At 38.0% G+C, this 20,757-nt stretch overlaps 1 protein-coding gene across 2 annotated transcripts in view; it reads left to right on the top strand.

Annotated features, from left to right (window-relative positions):
• CASD1 (CAS1 domain containing 1) overlaps positions 1-18,276 on the top strand; it is a 64,124-nt gene extending 45,848 nt beyond the window's left edge. For both annotated transcript variants that reach the window (XM_081244294.1, XM_081244295.1), the window contains exons 14-18: positions 840-941; positions 3,745-3,885; positions 4,405-4,482; positions 7,227-7,319; positions 16,801-18,276. In XM_081244294.1, the coding sequence (XP_081100420.1) occupies positions 840-941; positions 3,745-3,885; positions 4,405-4,482; positions 7,227-7,319; positions 16,801-17,067 (681 nt within the window). In that variant the 3' untranslated portion in view covers positions 17,068-18,276. The remainder of the gene's footprint in view (positions 1-839; positions 942-3,744; positions 3,886-4,404; positions 4,483-7,226; positions 7,320-16,800) is intronic.
• Positions 18,277-20,757: the final 2,481 nt, after the last annotated feature.

Below are 20,757 nucleotides of genomic sequence, written 5' to 3'. Positions count from 1 at the left end.
TATAATACTATTTTCATATTTTGCTTTGATTTTTATTAGCCTTTTTAAAAATTGTGATGTTACACATTTTTTTATGCTGTGGCATTATGTCTAATAATGGAGTTTCCTTAATAGAGGTTGTCTTCATTCTTTAGTCTGGAAATTGAGGTTTTTGTTCTCTTTTTTGAAAGACTTCATTAATGTGCAGGAATGCACCCAAGACTTCTGCCCCTTCATTCCCAGATTTTCCAGGCTGTCAGATTAATAAGGGGGTACATTCACTAACTCGACCAGAGTAAAATTGTAAACTTTGTTTCAAAGGCTAGTATGGTTGATTGAGTAAGGTGACTAATTCAGAGGATTCTTTTAACTCAAATGGTTAATTGTAGATTATTAAGGACATTTAGATAAAGAAAAACTATAACTTTAACCATCATCCTTTAGGTTATTGATACTGTGTTGGCTGAAGTATTTTGTATTTTTGTGTTTTGATCAGTAAATATTAACTCTTTTGTATACTAGATTAAAAACCTTAAATGGAATAATTTTCCAATTACCAGCTTGGGTTTTTTGTTTGTTTGTTTGTTTTATTTTGCAGTCTCAGTAGCTTTTCATATGCAGTGAAAGTAAGTTAACAAAAATGTTTTAAATCATCTTTATTAGCCTTTAGTAGAATATATTTATTTTCAAATGAATTTCAAATGAAATGGCATTTTCAAATGAAATATTTAAGTAGAATTTTAAAATTGTGAATGATCCTTATATAATCTTAACTTTAGAAAATGACAGTTTATAATAGAATTGCAAGGCAAGTATTCACTTGTACCATCTTAATTTATTTTCTGGATTCCTCTTCTCAGGGTGCATTTGAGAAGATCTTTTCTCTTTGGCCATTGTCCAAGTGTTTCGAACTGAAAGGCAATGTATATGAATGGTGGTTCAGATGGAGGTTAGATCGTTACGTATGTATTTACCTTGTGATCTTTTGCTATTTCAAATTATACTTTTAAAAATTTGGAAAATTTTAATCTATTTTTATTTAGTTTTGGAATAAGGAAACATGTTGATTTGGTAAATCAAAGCAGTCCAGTCCTCCCCTGTTTTTATAGTGGAGAAAGGGTATGCATATGTACATATATCAGTAGGAAAATACTATAAAAATGTTATCTATAAAGTGACCTTTATTTGAGTCATAATTTTGACTTAGAGATGATCTCTCATATTTGTGCTTCAGCCATTCAACACAATACTTATTAAGCTCCAATATATGCTCTAGATGTTGGTGTTATGAGGGATATATTTTAGAGAAAGAAGACATACCACCAGGCTTCTAAACCTTATAATCTAGTTTAAAACTCTGGATTACTAAAAAAAAAAAACCAAAACTCTGGATTACTACTTATAATTAGCGCTAAACTCTGCAGTATGGATTTTATAATAGAAGTGTGCAAAGAAAAGAGAGCAATGTCATGGATTATTCCATGAATTTTATCTTGAAGGCTGGTTAGGATTTAATTGGCCAAGAAAATGTGAAACATCTAGCACAGCATTTGGAAAATAATAGACACTGAATAAATATTAATTACCCCTCTTCACTCTTTCCCTTTAACTTCCATTTTTTACTCTTCCCTTTTTTCATTCAACCAATATTTTCTTAGTGCCTTTTCGGTGCCATTCCTGGTTTCTAATACCTATGCACTTTCCAGTTATTCTTTTTTTTTTTTTGCGGTACGTGGGCCTCTCACTGTTGTGGCCTCTCGCATTGCGGAGCACAGGCTCTGGATGCGCAGGCTCAGCGGCCATGGCTCACGGGCCCTCCAATTATTCTTAATAAATAAAATATTTACTTTTAAAATTCTTTTCTCTTTATTTTTCTAATTGTACATTGCATTTCAAAACCATATGTGAATAAAAAGCTTTGTTAAAGCCTTGACATAAAATAATTTTAAATTCTCAACTTTCTCATTAGAGCAGTCTACTGTGATAGCTCATGTTAAGTGTTTATTTAAAAAAGAAAGCTGGGACTTCCGTGGTGGCGCAGTGGTTAAGAATCTGCCTGCCAATGCAGGGGACATGGGTTCCATCCCTGGTCTGGGAAGATCCCACATGCCACGGGATCCCACATGCCACACAGGCCTGTGTGCCACAACTACAGAAGCCTGTGTGCCTAGAGCCCATGCTCCACAACAAGAGAAGCCACCACAATGAGAAGCCCGCGCACTGCAATGAAGAGTAGCCCCCACTCGCCACAACTAGAGAAAGCCTGCACATTGCAATGAAGGCCCAATGTGGCCAAAAATAAATAAATTAATTTTTTTTAAAAAAGAAAGCTATTGTGCTTTCTGATCCACCTTTTTTTCATTCTTATGTGCATATACTGCTTTTTAAAAGTATGCTCTTGGTAATGTTACTGTTTTATTTGCTTGGAAGTACCAATATAAAATATATTTTATCTTGGTTGAGTACATTTAAATTTTATCATGTGTCTTCAGAATAGTTTTTATCATTATTTTTATTTTTTAATTTTTATTGAAGTATAGTTGGTTTACAATATTGTGTTAGTTTCTGCTGTACAGCAAAGTGAATCAGTTATACATATATCCACTCCTCTTTAGATTCTTTTCCCTTATAGGTCATTACAGAGTATTGAGTAGAGTTCCCTGTGCTATACAGTAGGTTCTTATTAGTTATCTCTTTTATTCTATTATTTTTAAAAATTTTTTTAATTTATTTTATTTTTGGCTGCATTGGGTCTTCATTGCTGCACCTGGGCTTTCTCTAGTTGGGGCGAGTGGGGGCTACTCTTCGTTGCAGTGCACAGGCTTCTCATTGCAGTGCCTTCTCTTGCTGCGGAGCACAGGCTCTAGGCACATGGGCTTCAGTAGTTTGGCGTGTGGGCTCAGTAGTTGTGGCTCACAGGCTCTAGAGCACAAGCTCAGTAGTTGTGGCGCATGGGCTTAGTTGCTCCATGGCATGTGGGATCTTCCCGGACCAGGGCTCAAACCCGTGTCCCCTGCATTGGCAGGTGGATTCTTAACCACTGCACCACCAGGGAAGTCCCAGTTATCTATTTTATATATAGTAGTGTATATATGTCAATCCCAATCTCCCAATTTATCCCTCCCCTGCTTCCCCCATGGTAACCATAAATTTGTTTTCTATATCCATGACTCTATTTCTGATTTGTAAATAAGTTCATTTGTACCATTTTTTTAGATTCCATGTATAAGTGATATCATATGATATTTGTCTTTCTCTGTCTGACTTAGTTCACTCAGTATGACAATCTCTAGGTCCACCTATGTTGCTGAAAATGGCATTATTTTGTTCTTTTTTTAATGGCTGGGTAATATTCCACAGTATATATGTACCACATCTTCGTTATCCATTCACCCGTTGATGGTTGCTTCCATGTCCTGGCTATTGTAAATAATACTGCAATGAACGTTGGGGTGCATGTATCTTTTCGAATTATGGTTTTCTCCGGATATATAAATTGTCTTTATTTCTTCACTTGCTGCTGAGACTGCTTGGAGTAAAACCAGCTTATCTTGTGTCATTGCAAGAGATGTTTGCTTGTCTATTGCAAATTGTTTCCAACAATCATTGACTTCATTTCTTGAAGTTTAAGTTCTTCATAGAAACTTTGGACCTTTAAGCTTTTTACCTACATACTTTTATACATACTGTTCTCCTTTACCAATTACATTTGCTATTTATTGAAAAGTAGCCGTTTAAAACAGGTTTTCTCTCCTTATTTTTTAGGTAGTCTTTCATGGAATGTTGTTTGCTTTCATTTATCTGGCTTTACAGAAGCGCCAAGTACTTTCTGAAGGAAAGGGTGAACCTCTTTTTTCAAACAAAGTTTCAAATTTTCTATTATTTATTTCAGTAGTTTCTTTCTTGGTAAGTTTCAAAATGTAATTTTCTAAATTTCCAAAATCCATGGTACAGAAAATTAACTTCTAAGAGATAGGAGTTTAATCATTTGTTTTTAGTAAATAAAATCTTTACTTTTGAAATTCTTTTTCTCCTTATTTTTTAATTGAACATAAATTCTAAAGAGAATATAAATATATGTATGTTAAATATGAAGAATAACTGAGATCTCAGTGAAATAGGAATTTTAAAAGTTATAATAAGTTTTGGAAAAAATATAACATAAGGTGTTTGACAGGAAGAGCCATCACTGCCTTATGATCACTACTTCCAGAAAATCACAGAATTATGCTCCCCTGTCTCGACTTTCTGATATTTGAGCACACCAAAAAGAGTGATGAGCAAACCTGTGGACAGTTTTTACTGAAGCTTTTTTAATAGCATAATGAAGTATAATGTTATAAATAAAACTATTTTTAAAGTTGAGTGCTGCCTCTTTAAGGCATATATATTTTTGTGAACTGATGCATATATTTTTTATTTTAGACCTATTCCATCTGGGCTAGCAGTTGTAAAAACAAAGCAGAGTGCAATGAACTCCACCCATCTGTTTCTGTGGTACAGGTAATTATCTTTATTTAGAGAAATTTTTCTTCTTAATTTTTGATAAGAACAGAGTCCTTAGAGGCAGCGAGATTTGAGATTAAACTCTATTAAATGTAGGTATATCACTTAATCTTTCTAAGGCCTACCTTCCTCTAGTGTAACAGAGATATTAAAATCTCTTTTAAAGGGTGGTTATTAAATGTATGGAAATGATCAGTGTCTGTCGCTTAATAAGCACTCGGAAAATGTTAATTCTTTTCTCCTGTTTGCTTTTTCATCATTTATTTATTCAAATTTCTTCATTTACGTTTTTACTTAGAAGATCATTAAAAACTGTGAGACTATGTGTTAAGAACCATGCTACTGGGCTTCCCTGGTGGCACAGTGGTTGAGAGTCCGCCTGCCAGTGCAGGGGACACGGGTTCGTGCCCCGGTCTGGAAAGATCCCACATGCCGCGGAGCGGCTGGGCCCGTGAGCCATGGCCACTGAGCCTGCACGTCTGGAGCCTGTGCTCTGCAATGGGAGAGGCCACAGCAGTGAGAGGCCCGCGTACCACAAAAAAAATAAATAAAAGAACCATGCTACATGTAAAAAGTACATGTAGCTCCTGCCCTCACAGAACTTACAGTCTAATAGAGATATGGATCAGTAAACATTCATTCATTCAATTTAACAATTTTTAAAATTCATTTAACAAATATTTGATACTTACTATGTGCTAGATATTATGCTGGGGGATATAGTGGTGACCAAATCAGACATGGTCCCTACCCTCACAGAGCCTATATTCTTCTGTTAGAGATAGTAATCATATAATCATATAATCACCATGTAATTATAAATAGAAGTACATGATGCTACAATGGAATATAATACAGGATATAACCTAGTTGGAGTTGGAGTGAAGGTAGTTAGGGTTCAGAGATGATTTCCCTCATAAGATTAAGCTGAGAATGGAGGAATGAAGGCAGGCAGCGAGAACTTAGGCCCTGTGACAGAAAAGAGCATATTCAAGGAACTTAATGAAGGCCACTGGGGCTAGAGCTCAGAGACCCAGGGTCAAGAGAAGTATGTTGCAGTGCCTGGGAGGTGGGCAGAGGCTAGGGGCAACCCAAATCAGATTTACCTTTTACAGAGATACCTCTGGTTGCAGGTAATCATAGGGTATTGTGATTAGTGTAGTGATGGTCAAGTACAGGGTACTTTGGAAACACATGGGATTTCTTCCTAACCCATCTTGATACCAGCGCAGGGTTCTTGGAGAAAGTATGTCTAAGCTGAGGCCTAAAAAATGAGTAGTTCAACAAAGAGGAACAGGGAGGATTTCTGGAGGATCTTCTTTTAGGTTTTAAGTTCTCTTCAATGAAGAAACTATTTTATCCCTCTTAAACCTCTATATAGTCAGTAGAACCAAGCATATGACAGACTCTCCAAACACAATTGATAATGACATTTTAAACATTGTACTGTATTCATATAACACTTTCATGACTTCTTCAGACAACCAGATATAACACTTTGTGTATCCTATCTGATGTCATTTTTGTAATGACATGAAAGGAAGGGGGTTGTTCCACTAACAGTGCACTAATACCGAACAATGTAAGAGGAGCTAAGGAAGAGAGTGACTGCACATAGAATAACACTAACACAAGCACTCCTGAGCCTCACCACCTTTTCTCCTAGTCACTCCACTTCACATGCTGATCTTTCCTTAGTTATTTTTTTCCCACATTTACATTGCTGCCAGTAGAAGGAGACTTTTGAAGAGAGCAAAAAGATGGGGGTGGGCGGCTCCCAAAAAAGCAAATACTTCATGGAAGAAGCAAAATTGTATCATGGAATTTTATTAAATTTTGCTACATAAATATATCATTTCTTGGACTTCCCCGGTGGCATAGTGGTTGAGAATTTGCCTGCCAGTTCAGGGGACACCGGTTCGATCCCTGGTCCAGGAAGATCCCACATGCCACGGAGCAACTAAGCTCGTGTGCCACAACTACTGAGCCTGTGCTCTAGAGCCCATGAGCCACAACTACTGAGCCCACGTGCCACAACTACTGAAGCCTGCGTGCCTAGAGCCCGTGCTCCACAATGAGAGAAGCCACTGCAATGAGAAGCCTGCACACCGCAACGAAGAGTAGCCCCCACTCGCCACAACTAGAGAAAGCCCGCATGCAGCAACAAAGACCCAACACAGCCAAAAATAAATAAATAAAAATTAAAAAAATATATATATATATATATCATTCTACACAAAGGGCTTCAAGATGAGTTTATATTTTTTCTAATATACATAAAACTGTTCAGCCCTATACTGTGTAAAACCTGCACTTGTTTGCAGTATACAGACCACATGCTGAGAAATCCAGTTTGAGTAGACTCTGGATCAAAAATAACTTGAAAAAAACCATTTATCTGTTGAAGAAGGACATTGTGTCAATGTATCAAGTTCAAGAATAAAGTTATCGGGCTTCCCTGGTGGCGCAGTGGTTGAGAGTCCGCCTGCCAATGCAGGGGAGACGGGTTCGTGCCCCAGTCTGGGAAGATCCCACATGCTGCAGAGCAGCTGGGCCCGTGAGCCATGGCCGCTGGGCCTGCGTGTCCGGAGCCTGTGCTCCGCAACAGGAGAGGCCACAACAGTGAGAGGTCTGCATACCACAAAAAAAAAAAAAAAAAAGAATAAAGTTATCACTTGAAAGAAAGCAAAATTCTTTTAATAAGCAGGTTACTAATATTTGCCTCTGTGTTTTTTCTTTAGATTTTAGCCTTCATCCTAATAAGGAATATCCCTGGATATGCCCGTTCAGTTTACAGTTCATTTTTTGCGTGGTTTGGAAAAATTTCATTAGAGGTTGGTACATTAATATTTTGGTCTGTCTTACTCAACCAAGTGTTATATGCAGGTGTATATGTGAATGAGTATATAGGTGTGTAAGTCTGACATTTTTTTTCAATCAAAGCTATGTTATTTATGAAATTATAGGGAAGAAATTTAGAACTTCAACAGCAGTATTATAGAATGTAATGGCTAGACATTACATTATTTAAAGCCTTATTTAAATGGCTAGACATAGATGACTTTCAAATATTCTTTACATTGTCTTAAGCTTTCAAGTACAAGATGCTGAGATCAGAAGAGAAAATGAAATAGATATAAATGAAATTTGTAAATAGACATAAATGAAATCAAGTTGAGAGGATTTTGATTTGTTCATTCATAATTAAATATTATAGTACTGGAATTTAGTTTATTGATGCTTATTAAAAAATTCACTCTTATGATTGGAAGTTTGGGGAAAATTTTTAAACTCATTATTTTGTGTGCAGTACCTAATATGAAATTATCTACAGAATCAGTTTAAAGTAGGTTATGAAATACATTCTGAGTATTCTGAGTTTTATTATTTGAAATAGAACATTTTAACACAGAAGAATTCATACTATAATCATAAAAGATACATTATAGAGTTATAATATTTATTAAGTTGTCTTTAAAATTGGGAAAATTTCTCTGCGATTGTTACACACACACACACACAATTCTTTTTCAGATTTTCTTCCCTTATAGGTTATTACAAAATATTTAGTATAGCTCCTTGTGCTATTTAGTAGGTCCTTGCTTGTTGGTTATCTATTTTATATATAGTAGTGTGTTAATCCCAACCTCCTAATTTATCACTCCACCCCCTTTCCCCTTTGGTAACCATAAGTTTGTTTTCTATATCTGTGAGTCTCTTTCTGTTTTGAAAATAAGTTCATTCATTCATTCATTCATTCATTCATTCATTCATTTATTTATTTATTTATAAGATTCCATGTATAAGTGATATATGATACTTGTCTTTCTCTGTCTGGCTTACTTCACTTAGTATAATAATGTCTAGGTCCATCCATGTTGCTGCCTATGGCATTATTTCATCCTTTTTTATGACTAATATTCCACTATACACATACACACACACACACACACACACACACACCCCGCATCTTCTTATCCATTCACCTGTTGATGGATATTTAGGTTGCTTCCATGTCTTGGCTATTGTAAACAGTGCTGCAATGAACTTTGGGGTGGAATCTTCTCTGGTTTTCTGGCTGCGGTTTTCTTCTCGTTTTCTGCAGATATAGGCTGAGGAGTGGGATTGCAGGATCATATGGGCACTCGAAAAGAATGTGTAGTCTGCTTTTTTGGGATGTAATGTCCTGAAAATATCAATTAAGTCTAACTGTTCTATTGTATCACTTAGGATCTCTGTTGCCTTATTGATTTTTTTGTCTCGAAGATCTGTCCATGGATATGCGTGGGGTGTTAAAGTCTCCTACTATTATTGTATTCCCTTCAATTTCTCCCTTTATGTCTGTTAGTATTTGTTTTATGTATTTGAGTGCTCCTATATTGGGTGCATATATGACAAGTGTAATATCCTCTCCTTGATCCTTTTATCATTATATGCTGTCCTTCTTTATCTTTCTTTATGTCCTTTGTTTTAAAGCCTATTTTGTCTCATATGAGTATTGCGACCCCTGCTCTCTTCTCATTTCTGTTTGCATGAAATATCTTTTTCCATCCCCTCACTTTCAATCTATGAGTGTCCTTTGCCCAAGAGTGGGTCTTTTGTAGACAGCATATTGTAGGCTCTTCTTTTTTTATCCAATCTGCCACTCTGTGTCTTGATTAGCGCATTTAGTCCATTAACATTTAAGGTAATTATTGATAGATACATACTTATTGCCATTTTAAACTTGGTTTTCTTGTTGGTTTTATATTTCTTCTTTGTCCCTTTTTCTTTTTGTTTTTCCTTTTGTGGTTTGATGATTTTCTTTTGTATTACGTTCTCTTCTTTTTGTTTTCTGTGAATCTGTTGTATGTTTTTGATTTGCTATTGTCCTGTTTCTCAAGTATGTTAACCCCTTCCTGTATCTACTTGCTTTAGACAGGTAGTCATATAGGCTCAAACACATTATAAAAAAAAGTCTACATTTTCTTACTGTCCACCACCACACTTTATGATTTGATGTCCTCTCTTACATCTTCATGTTCATCCTTTTGCTGCTCATTGTGGTTATCATCGCTTTCTCAGAAATTAAAAAAAAATTTTTTTAATCTGTGTACAGGCTTATTTAAGAGATTTACTTTCCAATTGTGATTATTTCTTTCCTATAGATTCTTACTTCTTTTCCATTTAGAGAAGACCTTTCAATATTTCCTTTAGGATAGGTATAGTATTGCTGTATTCTTTTAGTTTTTGCTTGTCTGAGAAATTCTTTATCTCTCCTTTTATTCTAAATGATGATCTTGCTGGGTAGAATATCCTAGGTTGCAGATTTTTCCCTTTCAGGACTTTCAGTATACCTTGCCACTCCCTTCTGGCCTGCAACATTTCTGCAGAGAAATCAGCTGATAGCCTTTTGGGTGTTCCCTTGTAATTAACTCTCTGTTTTTCTCTTACTGCCTTTAGAATCCTCTCTTTATCTTTAACTTTTGCCCTTTTAATTATATGTCTTGGTGTAGGTCTGTTTGGGTTTATCTTGTTTGGGACTCTTTGTGCTTCCTGTACCTGGATATCTGCTTCCTTCTTTACATTTGGGAAATTCTCAGCCATAATTTCTGAAAAATTTCAGAATACATTCAATACAAATACATTTTCAATCCCCTTTTCTCTTTCTTCTCCTTCTGGGATCCCTATTATGTGTGGATTGGCATGCTTTATATTATCCCGTAGGTCTCTTATATTACTTTCATTTTTTTTCATTTGGCTTTCTGTCTGCTATTCTAATTGGGTGATTTCCATTATTCTATCTTCCAGATCACTTGTTCATTCTTCTGCATTATTCATTCTGCTCTTCATTGCCTTTAGCTCAGCTTTTTTTTTTTTTTTTCTTTTTCTTTTTGCGGTATGCGGGCCTCTCACTGTTGTGGCCTCTCCCGTTGCGGAGCACAGGCTTCGGACGCGCAGGCCCAGCGGCCATGGCTCACGGGCCCAGCCGCTCCGCGGCATATGGGATCCTCCCAGACCGGGGCACGAACCCGTATCCCCTGCATCGGCAGGCGGACTCTCAACCACTGCGCCACCAGGGAGGCCCTAGCTCAGCTTTTGTCTCTGCAAATGAATTTTCTAATTTGTCTTGGCTCCTCCTTTTAGTTTCTAATTCCTTTTTACAGTAATCTGCATTTCTGTTGATAGCCTTTCTTAATTCCTTCAGTATTTCATTATCTCCTTTTTGAACTCAGTGTCTGTTTAAATGGTCTATTTTATTGCTTGTTCTTTCAGGGGAATTCTCTTGATCTTTTAATTGGGAGTGGTTCCTCTGCTTCTTCATTTTACTTATATTTCTCATGCTCTATGAGTTTAGGAGAAACAATTACATGCTGTGGTCTTGGAGGGCTATTTTTATGTGGGAACATCCCTGTGTAGCCTGCATGGGTTTAATATTTTTTGGTACAAGGGCTCTTTTCAGTATGGATGCCTGCTGTCTCTTTCCTCAGTGTATGCTGGCCATTATCCCTTTGATAGGAGGTGTGACTGATGTTGTGGTGACCAGAACCTGCACTGGATATTGAGTGGGCCTCCTCTTTGCTCTGTGGTTGCTACAGCCCTGTTTGGGACAAGGTCTACTCCCTAATTGTTGGGAGTAGAAGCCCCCGATCCTTTTCTGACCTGCATTTCTGAGCTACAGTGCAAGATAGTCAGGATTGGAGCACTCCCACTGGGACAGGAGCCACTGAGTTTTCCTCCGCGGCCACTGGAGCTGTTCACCAGTGAATGTGCTCTGTTGTGTCACCTTTCACCTACTGTGCGGGCTCACAGAGTAAACTTGTTGGTGCTGCCCTCGGCCCCTCCTCAATGCTGGGAATACCGGCAGTCAGCCCTGGTGTCCCACAGGTGTTGTTTTCACAAGGCCACCAGTGCAGATTGACTGAAGTCAGGTCCCAGGACCACAGTGCTCGCACATCTGAATCTACTGTGGGAGCTATGGAGGCAGTTCACAGGCAGTTCACCCTGGCCCAGCCAAGCCCTCGCGCACACACACCCACAAAGCCCACAGCTGCTAAGGCCAGATACCTCCCAGCCACAGGGCACCTGTTATCTGTTCAGATGTCCCGCAGGCACTGAATTTACAAAGCCGGTGGCAGAGGTGTAAATCCATGGCTCACACAGCCATGGGGAGAGATTTCAGCCCTGCTTCCTGAGTTGCATGGCCCCTGGGGCTCAGCTGTGGTTTCAGCCCCACCTCTGCATGTGGGCAACACAATGACATATCCTCCCAGGGCCTGCCAAGGTGGCGGTTGGTGTGGGAGCCTGCCAAGGCAGCGGCGGCTGAGGCACACTCTCCTGGAGGCCAATGAGGTGAGGCAGGGGCCAGCACATGAGCTGCTATGGTGGCCCCATCCTTCACACACCACTTAACAATAGCCCTTTGTTTCTGTGGCAGGCCCAAGCATCTTCCTCGAACACCCACTACTGCAGCCGTACCACACTCCAGCCCCTTCAGGCTGTCTCCGCGCAATCAACCCCAGTCCTCTCCCCAGGTCTACCTCATTGCGATTTTGATTTGCATTTCTCTAATTGTGATGTTAAGCATCTTTTCATGTGCTTTTTCGCCATCTGTAAGTCTTCTTTGGAGAAACATCTATTTAGATCTTCTTCCCATTTTTTCATTGGGTCATTTATGGGTTTTTTTTTTATTGGGGTATATTTGATTTACAATGTTGTGTTAGTTTCAGGTGTACAGCAAAGTGAATCAGTTATACATATACATATATCTACTCTTTTTTTTAGATTCTTTAAAGAACCACCTTTTAGTTTCATTGATTTTTTCTATTGTTTTCTTCATCTCTATTTCATTTATTTCTGCTCTGATCTTTATGATTTCTTTCTTCTAACTTTGGGTTTTGTTTTGCTCTTTCTCTAGTTGCTTTAAGTGTAAAGTTAGATTGTTTGAGATTTTTCTTGTTTGCTGAGGTAAGATTGTATTCCTATAAACTTCCCTCTTAGAACTGCTTTGTCTGCCTCCCATAGGTTTTGGATTGTTGTGTTTTCATTTTTCATTTGCCTCTAGGTATTTATTGCCTCTTTGATTTCTTCAGTGATCCACTGGTTGTTTAGTACCATATTGTTTAGCCTCCACCTGTTTGTGTTTTTTACAGCTTTTTTCCTGTAATTAATTTCTAATCTCATAGTGTTGTGGTCAGTAAAGATGCTTGATATTATTTCAGTTTTTGTAAATTTACCCAGGCTTGCTTTGTGGTCCAGCATGTGATCTATGCTGGAGAATGTTCCATGTGCACTTGAAAAGAATGTGTATCCTACTGCTCTTTCGATTGGAATAACCTATAAATAGCATTTAAGTCCTTCTGGGCTAATGTGTCATTTAAGGCCTGTGTTTCCTTATTGATTTTCTGTCTGGATGATCTGTCCATTGATATAAGTGGGATGTTAAAGTCTCCCACTATTCTTGTGTTACTGTCAATTTCTCCTTTTATGTCTGTTAACGTTTGCCTTGTATATTGAGGTGCTCCTGTGTTGGGTGCATATGTATTTACAGTTGTTCTATCTCCTTCTTGGATTGATCCCTTGATCATTCTGTAGTGTCCTTCTTTGTCTCTTGTAACAGTCTTTATTTTAAAGTCTGTTTTGTCTGATACGAGTATTGCTATTGATTCCCATTTGTATGGAATACCCTTTTCCATCCCCTCACTTTCAGTTGTATGTGTCTCTAGGTCTGACATGGGTCTCTTGTAGACGGCATATATACTGGTCTTGTGTTTGCATCCATTCAGCCAATCTATGTCTTTGGAGCAATTACTCTGCTTACATTTAAGGTAATTATCAGTATGTATGTCCTTATTGCCATTATGTTTGTTGTTTTGGATTTGTTTTTGCAGGTCTTTTTTCTTCCTTTCCTCATTTGTTCTCTTGTGATTTGATGACTATTTTTATAGTGTTATGTTTGGATTTCTTTTTCTTATTTGTGTGTATATCTATTATGGCTTTTTGGTTTGTGGTTACCATGAGGTTTTGATATACCTGTCTATACATGATTGTTTTAAGTTTCTGATATCTTAATATCAAATGCATTTCAAATATCCTGCATTACTTTCCTGTAGTTTCCTCCTCTCACAGTTACTGGTTTAGATACCATGTTCATGTGTAGATAATTTCCTGTTTCCTGTATGTTTGCCTTTACTACTGAGCTTTCCCATTTCATAATGTTCTTGTTTTAGTTGTGGCCTTTTCTACCCAGAGAAGTTCCTTTAGCATTTGTTGTAAAGCCAGTTTGGTGGTGCTGAATTCTTTTAGTTTTGCTTGTCTGTAGAGCTTTTGATTTCTCCATCTAATTTGAACAAGGGCCTTGCTCAGTAGAGTAATTTTCATTGTAGGTTTTTCCCTTTCATCACTTTATATTGTGCCACTCCCTTCTGGCCTACAGAGTTTCTGCTGAAAAATCAGCTGATACTCCTGCCGGGATTCCCTTGTATGTTATTTGTTGCTTTTTCTTTTTCTTTTTTTTTTTATTTTTTCATTATCTTTAATTTTTGTCAATTTGATTACTATTGTCTCACCGTGTTCCTCCTTGGGTTAATCCTGTATGGGTCTGTGAATTTCCTGGATTTGGGTGACTGTTTCCTTTCCCATGTTTGGGAAGTTTTCAGCTATTATCTCTTCAACTATTATCTCAGGTCCTTTCTCTCCCTCTTCTCCTTCTGGGACCCCTCTAATGCAAATGTTGGTGTGTTTGACATTGTCCCAGAGGTTTCTTAAACTGTACTCATTTTATTCTTTCTTCTTTATTTTGTTCCATGGCAGTAATTTCCACCACTCTGTCTTCCAGCTCACTGATTCATTCCTCTGCCTCATTTATTCTACTATTGATTCCTTCTAGTGTATTTTTCATTGCAGTTATTGTATTCTTCGATTCTGTTTGTTCTTTATACTTTCTTTTGCTAAAAATTTCTTGTAACTTCTCACTCTGTACATCATTCTTTTCCCAAGTTCTTGGATCATCTTTACCATTATTACTCTGAACTCTTTCTTGGGTAGACTGGTTATTGCTACTTCACTTAGTTGTGATTCTGATCTTGTTCCCTCATCTGGAACATATTCCTTTGCCATCTCATTTTAATTTTCTATTTGTGTTTTTATATATGTTGTAGTTTAGTTATGTTTCTTGACCTTGGAGCAGTGGCCCTCTATGGGGGATATCCTGTATGTCCCAGCAGTACACTCCCCTCTCGTCACCCAAGGGCCAGGGACCAGCTGGTCCCACGGTAGTTCTGACCTGTTTTCGGACTCAGTTCCACAGGCTTCTGGATCATAGTTTTCTTGCTTCTGGTGTCTCCCCTCTGGTGGGTTAGTCCAGTCTAGACGCTTGTGCAGGCTTCCTGGGGGGGCGAGGCCAGTGCCTTCCCTTGGTGGGTGGAGCCGGGTCTTGGCCCTCTTGTGGGCAGGGCCATGTCAAGGGGCGTGGCTAGAGGTGGCTGTGGGCTCAAGAAGTCTTTAGGCAGCCTGGCTGCTGGTTGGTGGGGCTGTGTTCCTGCCCTTTTGGTTTTTGGCCTGAGGTGTCCCAGCCCTGGAGCTTATAGGCGGTTGGGTGTGACCAGGTCTCAGTCAAAGGACCCAAGATGTCTGCCTCTAGCCAAAGTTCATGTAGGTCCCCGCTATGCCTGCCACCAGCTTTTATGACCCCAGAGAGAGCCTCCACACCACCACCCCCTCCCCAGGAGACCTTCCAAGACCAGCAGGTAGTTCTGGCCCAGGCTCCTGTGGAGTCTCTGCTTTTGCCCTGGGTCCTGGTGTGCACCCTCCAAGAGTGAAGTCTCTGTTTCCCCCAATCCTGTGGAGCTCCTGCAGTCGAGCCCCACTGGCCTTCAAAGTCAATTGCTGTGGGTGCTCCTCCTCCCAATGCTGAACCCCTAGGCATGGTGTGGAGCTCAGAGCTCTCACTCCTGTGGGAAAACTTCTGTGATATAATTATTCTCCAGTTTGTGGTTCTCCCACCCAGGTGGTATGGGATTTGATTATATCATGAGAGCGCCCCTCCTACTATCTCATGGTTTCTTCTTTGTGTCTTTGGATATAGAATACCTTTTTTTGGAAGATTCCAGTCTTTTTTTTAATTGATAGTTGTTCAGCATTTAGTTGTGATTTTGATGTTCTCCTAAGAGCAAGGTCCTTCTGCTCTGCCATCTTGTCTCTGAATGTCCTATTTTTTTAAGTTTCCTTTAAAAGAGAGATTGTATAGAATTTAGCATTCTTCATCATGCTGATATTTGTTGAAATAGCTTAAGCATTTTCCTAATCTTTGATATTTTGAAGCAATGTGATGGTAGAACCACATTTGTAATCACAATCAAAAGTAGTAATTGTGTCCTCTAATATGTATACTCACATAGAAGTTGAAATACACTTTTTTTTGGGGGGGTACGCGGGCCTCTCACTGTTGTGGCCTCTCCCGTTGCGGAGCACAGGCTCCGGACGCACAGGCTCAGCGGCCATGGCTCACGGGCCTAGCCGCTCTGCAGCATGTCGGATCTTCCCGGACTGGGGCACGAACCCGTGTCCCCTGCATCGGCAGGCGGACTCTCAACCACTGCACCACCAGGGAAGCCCTGAAATACACTTTTGAAACATTCAAATGCAATTCAAGACATTTGTCTCGTGCATAACAAACACGAGGACATCTTAAAAAACATGCCATTTCCCACTCATATATACATATACATAAGTATATTCACAAATATACATATGCAGTACAGACGTGTATACACACACACACAGTAATTCTTTATTTGGTGTCTGAATACAAAAGTCCATATATCATTGCATGATATAGAAGACAGCTGACAAAGAAATGTTTTTAAAGTTAGAAGGTTCCTGTGGTTCATTTCTTGGGGACTTTGAAGCAGTGCTTCAGCAGTTAGGACACTAGACTGCAATAGACTTTTCAAGGTCAACAGTGAAACATAATTAAATGGTTTTGGAAAAGCCTTCTGACATAATTATGCTATCATATGTTTTTTTTTTTTTTTTTTTTTTTTTTTTTTTTTTTCTTTTTGCGGTATGCGGGCCTCTCACTGTTGTGGCCTCTCCCGTTGCGGAGCACAGGCTCCGGACGCGCAGGCCCAGCGGCCATGGCTCACGGGCCCAGCCGCTCCGCGACATATGGGATCCTCCCAGACCGGGGCACGAACCCGTATCCCCTGCATCGGCAGGCGGACTCTCAATCACTGCGCCACCAGGGAGGCCCTATCATATGTTTAAATTAGGAAAATCTGTAATATATTCATGGACCCTCTGAACATACCTAACTTGACATATTTTTCCTTTCAGCTGTTTATTTGCCAGTATCACATATGGCTGGCAGCAGACACAAGGGGTATCTTGGTACTCATACCTGGAAACCCTATGCTCAACATCATTGTCAGCACTTTCATATTTGTTTGTGTGGCACATGAAATTTCTCAGATCACTAATGATCTTGCACAGATTATTATTCCTAAAGATAACTCATCTCTGTTGAAAAGATTGGCATGTATAGCTGCGTTTTTTTGTGGACTCCTCATCTTATCATCTGTTCAAGATAAATCAAGACATTAGGATATTAAAACCTTAAACTCTTCAGATGAACTTTGTGTCTACGTGGAGGAGAAGAGCATCTATCTGAAGATACAAATGTATATGTAAATAAAAATGTGTGTGACAAGAAGATAGCTCAGTGACATCTGTTCAACGTGTGTGGTTGTATATTTTGGAAATGTACATATATGGTGTGAAATACTGAAGAAAATTGAAGCAGAGTGCATTGTATAGGACTGCATGTGAAAAGTCTTTTCTACTGGATCTGTATTTCCTTTTATAAGTGATTTTAAGTTAACATATGAAGGCAGGGAAATAATTACCTTTCCAGTAAAAAAAAAAACAGATAATTAGCTTAGTGACACCACTGAGTGTTTTGATATTTACTAAATTTGTGGTAATAAAATTGTATGCACCTATATTCATCATGGAACTTCCTATTTCGCTGTAAACTTTCTTACTTGGAAAGACAGCAGTATTGTTTTCTTATATGTGCAATGATGTGGAATGACAAACAGTATGTCTTCTGTGTTCATGTTCTGATTGTTATGTTTCCTGACATGAGTTTTCTTCCTAACTATGGTTTTCAGGTATATAAGCCTAAAATCTTTGTACACTTTGTCTCAAAGTTGTTCTAGGCTCCATCACAGGGTTTTGTCATTGATACTGTTGTAGCTTTTTATAAAAAGGCCAAATTTTCTTTCTAGTCCAAACATTCACCTGTTTCCTTTCTTTAAGCTATACCAGTGTAATACCAGTTACCCTGTGGATCCATTGAATATGCTTTCCCCCATCTAATTAATTTTGTATATTATTTCCAATGTTTGGAAGCTCTTTATAACCATTTTGGTATTTCCTATTACTCCCTCCTATTTTTAAAAAAATATTTATCAATCTAAACTTGTGCAGTGTAGTAAAGATTCAAGTTATGTTTGAGATGTATAACCATAAGTAGAATTTTAAGTAAACTGGTGACCTTGGGCAATGTATGTTTTTGGTTTTGTTACAAGCTAAGTGTTAGAGGTATAAATTTATTTATCTGTTGTACAGATTTGATTATAAATTTTAATGTTTGAAAGATTGCACTTGTTTGCTGTTACTGTGTATGGGGTAAGATATTTTTTGTTCATGGTATAAAAAATATGGAGTAATTTAAACAGTAAATAAACATTCTGTGGATGCTTATTTTTGTATTGTAAAGTATCAATTAAACTTTTTTTTAAAGCTGGATCCATTAATGATTGGTTCAAATGTCTAATTCATTTCCTCAGCTTAAATTTACTTTTTCAGTCCCTTAGCGTGTATAGGTAAGTCACTGTGATAGTTAAAGAATAATTTAGTTATCAGTGCTTCAGAGGATAATCTGCCTTTCTGCTCATGAGTTAAAACATTGTTTTATTAGTCATGTTAAAGATTTTTTTAATTTCTTTCTTTAGCACTGGATTTATGTGCTAGTGATATATTTCCATTAATTGAGGAATATTTCTCAAACAGATGTGTGGTCTTTCTTTTTCCTCTCTTCTCCTGCCCTTACTTAATCTTTTGACATTTCCCAGATAGACCATTGTAATGATTCATTGCCCTGCCTCCTAGACTGCAGGCTTATAAGTAGAGAATAGTATAGTTATAAATCAAAAACTTCCAAGTACTGTGATCACATTATTCTTGCTGGTGTGGCTTGCCAATGAGTAGAATGCATTTTAATTTAGCTTGTAAGTTTTATCATCTGAGAAAGATTCCTCCTGATGAAACAATTGAAAAAGAAAGATGACCATTTGTTTTTTAGAAGTACTTACATCTTCTAATAGTGAAGCCAAGTGAAAAGTTTTTTCCTAAAACTTGGAACTGGTAAGCCCTATTTCTTTATCACGTGTTCTCATTTAATTTATATGTATAAAATAAAAGAGTGGCACATAAAAATTAAAATCAAAATATGCATTTGTCATTAAAATACATTCTATTTATATTTGATTTTCTTAATGAGTCTTTATGGATAAGAGGTTATTGTGGTATAAGTTACCACAATGATAGCATCTGTGGTATGTTTTAATATTTTTTCTGCATTGACTCACAGTGATTATTTGCATTGCTCAGTCATACCATTCTTCAGAAAAAAGATGTTTAACAGAATATTTAGATATGCTAAAATTTAGATAAAACCACAGGTTCTCTAAAACTCAAATTTTCTGTAATATAAATCATGTTGAAAAATCTATCATCTGGCCCCAAAAGGTACTTGCTTGACTCAGTCTAACCCAATCCTTCCCCGTTTCCCTTGTCAAACGGTCCCATTTTGATGGATAGCCAACATAGCATTAAAAATTCAGAGCCTTCACCTAAAACCATTCTCTGTACCTATGAACTGGATCCTATTTGTTTTAGGTGCTGGTATAAGATAACATTTATATCCTACCATTCCATTGTAAGATAAGTTGACCAGTTAAAATTTTAAAGATGGGTGAATATTATTTCAAATGTTAGCATAGGAAGCTTTTAAGCTTGGTAAAATTAACTTTAATGATAAGCATGTCTGTGTTTGATTATGTGTATTTTTTACTAGCTTGTAAAAATATGTATATAGGGCTTTCCTGGTGGCGCAGTGGTTGAGAGTCCGCCTGCTGATGTAGGGGACACGGGTTCGTGCCCTGGTCCGGGAAGATCCCACAAGCCACAGAGCAGCTAGGCCCGTGAGCCATGGCCGCTGAGCCTGCGCGTCCGGAGCCTGTGCTTCGCAACGGGAGAGGCCACAACAGTGAGAGGCCTGCGTACCGCAAAAAAAAAAAAAAAAAAAGTATATAAACTACTAAGCCTAAACAAATAAACCATAGGACCTAGGGCAGAACCTTCATAAAACAGACTCAGTAAAAACAGTTTGTCAAAGAACATGCAATTTCTATGAGAATGCCTCTCCCCCTTTAGATTGATAAGATGGGGAGGGACAATCTAGTAAACTTGAGAGCCAAGTTGGAATTTTTATGTTGAACAATATTAAATTGCTAATACACTATCATTTTGACCTACAAACATGGCAGTTTCATAGGGCTCAACCTAACAGCTTTCCTTGATTAAAACATCAACAACTTAGGTAGTTTCCTGCAGAATTGATCTTGACAACTTCAAAAATTCTAAATATTAAGATACTCATGCTTGAAAAGCACGTTTAAATCTGTATTGATCTTTTAATGAAATCCCTCCTAGCATCTTGTATTATATGAATTAGAATTATAAAACTTCTGTAAAAGTTAGATCCATAAGGTAGTATAAACGAGACTATTTTCCAAAAGTAGAGCTGAATATATTATGAGCTATAATACATCTAACAGATTAAGGAGACTTAAATTTCTGTGATTAAAAAACTTCCAACAAACAAAAGTCCAGGACCAGATGGCTTCACAGGCGAATTCTAGTAAACATTTAGAGAAGAGCTAACACCTATCCTTCTGAAACTTACCGGAAATTGCAGGGGAAGGAACACTCCCAAACTCATTATAGGAGGCCACCATCACCCTGATACCAAAACCAAACAAACACACCACAAAAAAAAAAATTACAGGCCAGTATCACTGATGAACATAGAAACAAAAATCCTCAACAAAATACTAGCAAACCGAATCCAAGAACATTGTAAAGGGATCATAAACCAGGATCAAGTGGGATTTACCCCAGGCATGCAAGGATTCTTCAGTATATGCAAATCAATCAATGTGATAC

This window comes from Mesoplodon bidens, assembly GCF_964165515.1.
Source record: "Mesoplodon bidens genome assembly, chromosome: 9".
Lineage (NCBI taxonomy): Eukaryota > Metazoa > Chordata > Mammalia > Artiodactyla > Ziphiidae > Mesoplodon > Mesoplodon bidens.
The sequence above is the reverse complement of the archived record's forward strand: the minus strand, read 5'-3'. Positions and strand labels throughout refer to the sequence as shown.